At 65.3% G+C, this 8,971-nt stretch overlaps 1 protein-coding gene across 2 annotated transcripts; it reads right to left on the bottom strand.

The window, feature by feature from the left end:
- Nucleotides 1-224: 224 nt before the first annotated feature.
- Nucleotides 225-8,639, bottom strand: IRAK1 (interleukin 1 receptor associated kinase 1). 2 transcript variants are annotated; one of them, XM_067023950.1, is made up of 14 exons: nucleotides 8,493-8,639; nucleotides 8,230-8,397; nucleotides 7,959-8,090; nucleotides 7,736-7,839; nucleotides 7,418-7,606; nucleotides 7,203-7,267; nucleotides 6,906-7,020; nucleotides 6,212-6,330; nucleotides 5,602-5,809; nucleotides 5,222-5,287; nucleotides 3,845-4,081; nucleotides 2,844-3,279; nucleotides 2,205-2,369; nucleotides 225-1,754 (listed from the first exon to the last, which is right to left on the bottom strand). In XM_067023950.1, the coding sequence occupies exons 1-14, from the start codon at nucleotides 8,626-8,628 to the stop codon at nucleotides 1,693-1,695; spliced, it is 2,202 nt and encodes a 733-aa protein (XP_066880051.1). In that variant the 5' UTR covers nucleotides 8,629-8,639; the 3' UTR covers nucleotides 225-1,692. The 2 variants fall into 2 exon arrangements, with proteins under 2 accessions (XP_066880051.1, XP_058907450.1); XM_059051467.2 differs by having other exon boundaries at nucleotides 2,205-2,348.
- Nucleotides 8,640-8,971: the final 332 nt, after the last annotated feature.

The raw sequence follows: 8,971 nt of genomic DNA, 5'->3' as shown, positions 1-8,971 counted from the left end.
GGCCTAGCAAGTGTAACAAGGCAAGAACAAGAAATGAGGGAATTCCCCGGTGGTCCAGTGGTTAGGACTCCGCGCTTTCACTGCCATGGGCCCAGGTTCAATCCCTGGTCAGGGAACCACGATCCCGCAAGCTGCGCGGTGCAGCCAAATTAATTAACTAACTAACTAACTAATTAACTAATTAATTAGAAAAGAAAAAACTGAAAGGCATACAGAACGGAAAGGAAGAGGTGAAACTGTCTTTATTTGCAGATGAGATGATTGTGCGCGTAAACTCTCCCAAGGTACTCACCAAAAAACTACTAGAGCTAAGGTGTGAACTGAAGCCAAGGCCACAGAACGCAAAGCCAATATACAAAACTCAGTTGTGTTTCTTATACACTGTTAATGATCAACTAGAAAACGAAACAAAAATACCATTTACAATAGCGTCAAGATCCGTAAAATAGGGAAAATTTAACAACCTGCGAAAGTACTGCTGGGTAGTAGTGTTGTGGATCTGCCACCAGCATGGCGGCTTAATGGGAGTGCAAACAAGAACCTCCAGAGGGTCCGGGGGTGGGAGGCTGGGGTCTGGGTTTGGACGGTCAAGAACACTGAGATCAAAAGCACTGGAAAAGCTCAAGGCTTTCAGTGCCACAAAGCCTACAAGTACAGCCAGAGATCAAAGTGTAAGTTTTTATTACTCCAGGACCGCTTGGACTTCACCAATGCCTAGCTTCGTGGGGCATGTAGTGTGACTCATGATTGCAGACACAAAATCATTTGAAGCCTGTGCTACAGCCCTGGGCTACTTTCAAAGACATTCAGTTACACGAACGCTGACTTGCTTCTAAAAAATGTGAGTCCCATTTTTATTTTCCTTCCTCTCCGTCTTGCTCCCAACTTCCTGCTGTCTTGGGGCTTCTCACTGTCTGGGTAACACAAGGCTTGGGCCTAGCCGAACCTGGGGTAGTGGCCCCTCTGTCACAAGCAGCGCCCGGGCCTGAGGCTGAGCCTGTGGCCTCTGGAGCCCGACCCGGCTCGGTGGCCTGTTAGGCTGGCTCCCGGCTCCCTGGGGAAGCCTGCGGACGCCAGCCTGATGGGAGGCGCTGCTGCACTCGCTGGCGCCTCTCAGAACCCCCGCTTCTGGTTAGTGGACTGAACCACGGGACAGCCACACCTCACGCTCCCCTTCCCAATTATAAGCAGCTGGGAGGGCCCCTGGCCCCACTGGCTCCTGTCATCAGAGCGGCTGCTTTTCCCCAGGGCTTCAGCAAGGTCTGAAAAGAAGGGCCAAGGGCTGCTGCTGTAGGCCTGGGCTGCAGAAGCCCCGCCCAACTCTCAGGGGAGCTGGCACCCCGCTAGTCCCACTGGACCACTCACCTCTCCTCCTTGGCCTGTGTAGCCAACAGCCTTCAGACCTGCCCTCCTCCCCGCACCGGCCCCTCCAACGACATCGGCTTTCCTCTCCCGCGAATGCTGGCCTGAAGGCAGGCTGTTGAGGTGTCCTGCCCTGCTGACAGCCAGCAGCAGCCGGCCCGGGGGGCCCTGAGCCCTGCCTGTGCCCACGCCCCAAGAGCAGCAGGGCCGCCACCTTCCCTCCTCCGTGAGGATGGAGCCCCCAAGGCTGCCGAGCGATCGCAAGCTGTGAGAACTTCCAACCATGAGAACTTTGACTTCCGGGTTTAGGGATCTGACCCGGCGGACAGTTCAGCTCTGAAACTCATCACTCTCTTCGGGCCCCTGTCTGTTCTGGCGCTCCAGGCCCAAGTCTGCAGAGCGGGTGGGGGGGGGGGGGAAAGAAATGCCAGTCGGTTAGCAAACAGGGGGAGGTGCTCAAGGGCTGGGCAGCGCCTCCCCCTTGCTCCCGGGGTGCTCTCTGGAATTAGAGATTCCTGTTCCTAAGCAGCACTTCTTGGAACAGCACCTGGAATGGAACGTGGCTGCGGGGGCTGCCTGTATTCTGGGAGCACGGGGGCTGCTGGCACCCCCAGGCTAAGGGAAGGTGCGTGTCGTCAGGAGGAGGCGAGGGAGCCGGGACAGGCCTGTACCCAGAATACACGATTTCCCAAAGGAGGCGTGGGGGCCGGCCGGGCTCCCAGCCGCTGTTTGAGGGGGTGACGGGCTCGGGGAGCGAGGGCCCCATCTGGGCCCCAGCAGAACGAAAGCTCCGAGTGGCCCAGAGGCCAGCCGCCTGGCCGCAGAGCACGGTCCTGGGGTACCTGGGAGGGAGCTAGACGACAGCAGCTGCAGGCTGTCTAGGACCCCATCCTCGTACAAGGCCAGCTTCTGCAGCATCTTCTGTCGCGCCGGGTTGATGACAATCTGGGGGGGCGGTGACGACGTGGAGCTGCCCAGGAGCGGTCCTGGGGTGGAGAGAGGGCCCCCTGAGCCACAGGGGCCGACGGCCCTGGAACTCCCTGCTGACACTTCTGGCCCCATGAGCCTTCCCGGTCCCCAGCCCAGTTCCCTGCCCTTTGGGAGGACAGAGGTCCTCGGCGCTCTGAGAGCGGGGCCTGGAAGGGGCCGTGCCAGGGCCCTGGCTAGCTGCTGGGCCTGGAGCCCAGTCCTGGACTGGGCCTTCCTTGCCCCTGGCTTTCGGGGAGCAAGGTCCTGGCCTCTCCTCAGCCGGCTGGGGCTGCGGTCTGGGGAGATGAGACAGCACAGGACCGTCCTCTGTGGGCCTTTCCAAGGCCGGGTGCGGGGCCTCCCCAAGAGAGTGGCCTGGAACTCGCTAAGGACACAGGGAGCTTAACGGTAGGCCCCAGCTCTCTCCTCCCAGAAGGCCGGGGGTGGGGAAGATGGGGACTGCCACCAAAGGAGGCCACTGGTCCCTCTTCTGGGCATGTGTCCCCAGGTACCTTCCATAGCTGTGGGCTGGAGCCCCGGGCCGCTCCCCCAGCTCGACTCTCGGGTGGCATCCCCTTGAGAACAGCCAGCCTGCCCGAGGGGTGCTGGCGCCCACACGGCGGCCCCTGGGCCGGGGCTGTCTGGCCGGGCTGGGCCCGGGGGGCAGCTTGGGGTCAGATGCCAGGAACGCAGGGCAGCACACAGGCCGGACGTGCTCTCGTCGCTCTCCACGGGCTGGTTGGCGCCTTTGTGCGGCCGCTCTGGAGCCTGGGCCAGGGCTCCCGAGGGCGCCGCCGGGGGCTGCCATGGGCCGCCGCTGCTCAGGGCGCTGCCAGTGGTGGACACGTACGAGTTCTCCTGAGGGGAAGGGGGGCTGCGGCCGGCGGCCTCTGGCTCCAGAGGCGGCGCGGCCACGGCTGCCTGCAGCTCCTCCAGCCTCTGGTACACCTGCGAGGAGGGAGAGGGGCTCTCAGGGCGAGTGGCCCAGGCTCGGCCGCGCACACCAGTCACGGTCCTCACAGAAGGTGCTCAAACTGCACCGCGGCTCTGGGTCAGGGCTGCAGAAGACAGTTGTAGCCGCCAAAACTAAGGGCTTGGAATGGCTTCTCTGTCTTCTCGGAAGCGAACCTCGCTCCCCTGATGCCCTCAAATGGGGCTTCTTCCTCTTCTCAGAGAGAGAGAGGTGGGTGATGGGGAGGGGACTCAAAAAGGTAGATGCAGCGGCAAAGCGCGCCCAGAAGGGGGTGCAGTAAAAGCCTCTCGCCTCCCTCTGTGTACCAGGTGGGGTTCAGTGGAGCTCTGGCCACCCCTAGCAGAAGCACAGGCAGGCAAGGGACATCTGGAGACTTCCTCCAGAAAGGGGTCTGCGAGGGGCTGAGTTTGGCTCCCTACACGGCAGTGGCAGGAATGTGGCATCTCCAGCGGGCCACGCTCCCCCACGGCGCGGGGTGGGTGGGCGGAGGGTGGGGCTGGCATCTCAGCTGCTTCCCTTCCCCCTGCCTCAAAGGACTACCTGGGTCATGGGGGGTCTCCTCTTGGCCCGGCGGTGCAGGCAGCAGCAAGCCAGCCGGCCCAGGGCCAGGCCCAGCTCTGGTGGGCACGGCCCGGGCCTGGGGTCCAGGTGCTTCTTGTAGATCTGGGTGGCGATCGGGGCGGCCCAGGCATCTGGGGCCAGACCTTCTTGGAGTGTGCTCTGCGTGCTTTTCAGGGCCAAACCAGCCTCCTCGGCTTCCTCTTCAACTAGGTCTTTCTGCGGGACACGTAACGTGAGTGTGGTCACCGGGCGCCACGCCTTCTGCTGAGACCCCCAGACCCTCGTCGCTGGTGCCCAGTGCTGCCCCAGGCCCCAGGGATCCAGCCACACACACGGCACCCGGGCCCACTTTCACAGAGCTCACTTCCTGGGAGGGGAGAGACGCTAAGATGCCTCTTAACCAATGGAAACTGCGGCAGGGAGGCCCACGGGGGTTTCAACTGGGACCCAAGCAAGTGACACTTCAGCGGGGATCTAAAGGGACGAACTAGCCGGAGAGGGCGGAGCTGAGAGGGGTGGGAACAGGACCAGAGGCCACCTTGAGCTCTGAGAGGGGAAGGACTGGGAGGAAAGATTGGGGTTGGGGGGGGAGGTGGCCTTTCAGGCAGAGGGAAAGGCTCTTACAAAGGCCCTGGGGCAGGCATCGGGGAGCCGGCCCAAGTCTGGAGGACAGGGAGAGGGCTGATGGTGGGCAGGTAAAGGGGCTTCCGCAGTCTCCTCACAGTTACGAAAGATCGCGTCGGCTGTGGCACAGACCCACCAAGACCCGGCAAGGGACAGAAATAGAAATAGCCCCAAGGCCGGAGCAGAAGACCAGGAATCACACCAGCTTGTAAAGCGTGAAGCACACGCAGCGACTGAGCGGACACCGAGCGGAGGCGGGCCTGGCTCCAGGTCAGGCCCCGGGCAGCTGGGACCCGCTCCACAGCACCCGGGAGGGCTTCTCAGAGGCGGCCCCATTCTCTGCCACAGCCTCTCCCATCCCCGCGCGCCCGCCCTGTTCCGTTTTCCACCGTGGCTGGGGCCCTCCTCGCCCGTCCCCAGCCCAGGCGGGGTCTGGAAAGGCCCGCGGCATCCAAGAGGACAGACAGGTTTCTCCTCAGCAAGGTAAATGAAGCCGTCTGGGGCCCTGCCTATTTTCAAGGATGAGTCAGCAGTGGCAGAGGCTGGCTCCCGTGGGGCACTGCGTTCCAGATCATTCCGCCCTCCCGCCCTCCGGGTCTACACCTGTCTGTCGCCCGGAGCAGCACCTCCCCGCCCCCCCGTCTCTCCATGCCCCGCCCCCTCTCTCCCCGCCCCGCCCCCCTCTCTCCCTCCCCGCCTCCCTCTCTCCTTGCCCCGCCTCGGGAGGCTCACCAGATACTTAGTCTGGGCACCGTGCATCCTCACAGCCCTCTGGCCGGCCAGGGTCTCCAGCACCACCTGGAGAGAGGACAGGCTGGAGGGCGGGGCAGGCGGGGCCGCTGGGGGGGGATGGGGTGCACGGTGGACGGAGAGGGCCGCTGGGGGGGGATGGGGTGCACGGTGGACGGAGAGGGGCTGCTGGGCGTGGACCGGGGCTGACAGGCACACGAGGACCGACTCCCAGCAGGGACAGAGCCACAGAGCCACAGCCGTGGGACTAAAGCTCTGGCAGTTTGGAGGGCCCACTGGAAACGAAAGAATTCAAAAGTACAAACGTGAAACGAGGGCGGGGCCCTGGAGCTGAAGCCTCCTCAGAGGGCCCAGGGGCTCACCACGCCGAAACTGAAGGTGTCGGTCTCCACGGCCAGCCTCCCCGTCTTGACGTACTCCTCGGGCAGGTACGCCAGGGTGCCGCATACGGTGCGAGTCCGGGCCACAGCGCTGCTCCGGCTGGGGCTGGCGCCTGCAAACCGGCTGAGACGGGCCAGGCCAAAGTCCCCCAGTTTGGGCATCAGTCTCTCATCCAGAAGGACGTTGGAACTTGGGGAGGGAAGGGAGTGGTGTCGGCCCGGCCTTGGCCCCGGCCCACTCCGTGACCCCCCTCGCCACCTGCCTGGTCCTGACAAAATCAGACTGCAGACGGTGGCTGGTGCGCCCGAGCGTTCCAGACACCTGGGGCTCCGAGCACGTGGCCCCCAGAGCAGCCTCACACAGCTCAGCCCCTGTTCATCAGTGGGGCCCGTAGTTGGCCTCCGCTTCCACACCTGTCCCGCGCCGGGTACTCAGTGACCAGAGCCCCCAGCCCTGCCATCGCCGACCTGAGTCACGAGCAGGCACCACGGCTCCGGGCCGGCGGAAGGTTTGGGAGCGTCACCCCTTGCCGTAGCCTATGTTCCTGCCACTCTGCGAGGCCCCGGGGGCCTGGCTGTGTCCCCTCCTCACCTCTTGACGTCTCCGTGGATGAGGCTGGGGCTGTCTTGATGTAAAAACTGAATTGCCCGGGCCGTGCCCAGAAGGATGCCCAGTCGCTGAGGCCAGGAGAGAGGGGGCCGGGCCTGGGTCTGGAAGGGCAGAAGGGGGGCTGCGGGCCACTGTTCTTTGACCCCCATCCTCCCCTCCACCCCTCCAGGGGTCTGGACGAGCAGCTGACTCTCTGGGCCTCAGTTTCCCCTTCTGCTGGGATCATGCCCTGGGGAGCCCTCACAGACTCTGGCAGTCCTGGCTCTGGGGGTGATCAGGATGTCGTCGGACGCTCTCTCCCCGCCTCCCCGCACACAGCGTGCTCGCTTATCCTGAGCCCTTCAGCGTGAGGTTAGAGATGCTCCCGCCCTGTGTTCGGTTAGCCCTCGCGTCTTGTGGGTGCCTCCCTAGATGGGGCCCCGGTGCTGTCCATCGCCTCCTTCCCTCAGGGCAACGCTGACGCGACCCTTCCGCTACCATGCTTGCAAAGGGGACAAGCCCGAGTCGAGCTACCCCGAGTCCAGAACCCCCTTTCAGAGGCACCACGAGCCAGGCTTCTGGGCATGCGGGAGCAGCAGGGAGGGGCCCCGCTCGCAGCGGCCGAGAGCCCAGGCCCCGTGTCCCGCTCTGCCCGGGTGCCAAGCGTGACGCAACGTGCCAGGCTAGGTGAGGCTACCTGGACGTGGAGGCGGTCTTCCAGGGAGCCGTTGGGCAGGAAGCCATAGACGAGGCAGTAGAAGCCACTCTGAGCACAGTAGCCAGCAAAGTCCACGATGTTTGGATGACGAAACCTGCTTGACAAAGTGGGGTCTGAGCACCTTGGCCCCCAGCATCCACCACGCCTTCCGTCTGACCATCGTGGGGACGTCCCGAGCCTGGCAGGCTCTGGGAGGCCGAGGAAGCCAGGCCCGCGACACTCGGTGCTGGTGGGCCCCTCCCGCTGCCTGCACCAGGAGGGGCGCCACAGGCTCACCGCGACAGCTGCTCCACTTCGGTCCCAAAGCTCTGCTGCACCGTGGTCCACTCCACGTCTGCCTCCTGTTGGGGGCCCAGAACAAGCAAGGGGCGGGGGCCTTGGACCGGGAAGTCAGAGGGCTAAAGGAGCCGTTGGGGGTAGTGGGGGGAGGACCAGAAAAGTGAGGGTGGGCTAACAGCCTTCCAGAGCCTTTGCCTGGACGCTACACACACCTCCTTTAGCCTCTTGACAGCATATACCGTGTTCCTCATCACGGCCCGGTACACACACCCAAAGCCGCCCTCCCCGATCTTCAGCTCCTCTGAGAAGTTGTGGGTGCCCTGGCAAATCTCATGGAGGGGCCAGCAGAACGAAGAGGAGTGGGCCCCCTGCAGGAGCGACACTGGGCTGTCTGGGCTCCGCTGTGGGAAGAGACCCCAGGTCAGGTGAGGTCCCGCCTCCTCCCCTCTGCCTAGCCCACCCCCAGTGTGCCAAAGGCTGCCTTCGCACTGCTTGTCTCAAGCCTCTGGGTGGAGGCAGGACCCACCTACCTTGACACAGGAAGGGGCTGGCGATGGCAGTGGTGGCTGGAGGGCAGCAGGGCTTGGGACAGGGCCGAGCTCAGGGTCAGAATGAGTCTGGGAGCCTGGAAAAGCTTCATAAACACACCGGTGAGAGGCAGGCAGAGACCAGTGGCCGGATCTACAGCCGTGGCCAGTGTCAAGGGGCTCCTTTCCTCAGGTTCACCAGGCCAACCCCCGGGAGCCGCCTTACCTGGGGAGAGGAGGGTGGAGGCCGACGAGTGCAACTTCTGGGGGCTGGGGGCCGCGGCCTCAGAAGGTGGAGAGATGCTGTGAGGCCTCGGGGCGGTGGCAGTGGGGGGCAGAAAGGGGGCGGGAGGGTGCCCTGGGAAGCAGAGGAAGGAAAGGGCTGTTAGGCCCAGGCGGCGGGGGGGGGGGGAGCTCCAGGGGAGGCCCTGGGCGGCCCCTCTCCCGAGGTCCTGGGGGTTCTGGGGGTCCCGGGGGCTCCGGGGCCGCGCGCTCACATGCCGTGATGATGTCCCGCGCGCGGAGCAGCTGCAGGTGCGTGAGGATGCGCACGAGGTCGGCCACGCGGGCGTTGCGGTTGATCCAGGGCCACAGGACGCTGGCCGTGCGCTGCCCGGAGCGCTCGCACAGCCGCAGCTCGGTCTGGTCGCGTACGATCAGGGCGGCTGCGGGGCGGGGGTTGCGTCAGGCCGGGGCGCCCGGGCCCCGCGCGCCCCCCGCCCGGCCCCGCCCCCGCCCCCGCCGGCCCGCCACCACCCACCGAACTGGCACCAGTCGGCGGGCTCCAGGGCGTCCATCACTTTGTAGAAGCGGCACATGACCCAGGGCGGCACCTCGTACAGGAAGTGCTGGGCGCCGGGGACCGCGGGGTCTCCCGGGCCCGGCCCCCCGGCCATGGCCGCCGCCGCCGCCGCCGCCGCCGCCGCCGGGCCGGGGCCTCTCGGGGCCGCGGCGGGCGCGAGCCTCGGCCGGCCGAGTCCGCGGACACTGACTCACTTCCCCTTTAAGCCGGCCTCGTGCGTCGCCCGGCGGGGCGGAAGGGGCGGTGCCCGGGCCCTCCGCCAGGTCTCCCGCCGCCGCCGCCGCCGCCGTCACGAGCCCCGGCCACACGGGGGCGCCGCGCGCGGTCACTCCCAGCGGAGGCAGCGCCCCTGGGCCCGGCGAGGAGGGCGGAGCGCGCTGCCGGGAGGAGGAGCCGTCTGAGCAGGGCCCCGAGGGCTGGAGGAGAGCGGTTCTCGG

Source organism: Kogia breviceps, chromosome X, assembly GCF_026419965.1.
Source record: "Kogia breviceps isolate mKogBre1 chromosome X, mKogBre1 haplotype 1, whole genome shotgun sequence".
Classification (NCBI taxonomy): Eukaryota; Metazoa; Chordata; class Mammalia; order Artiodactyla; family Physeteridae; genus Kogia; species Kogia breviceps.
This window is presented reverse-complemented; position numbering and strand designations above follow the sequence as displayed.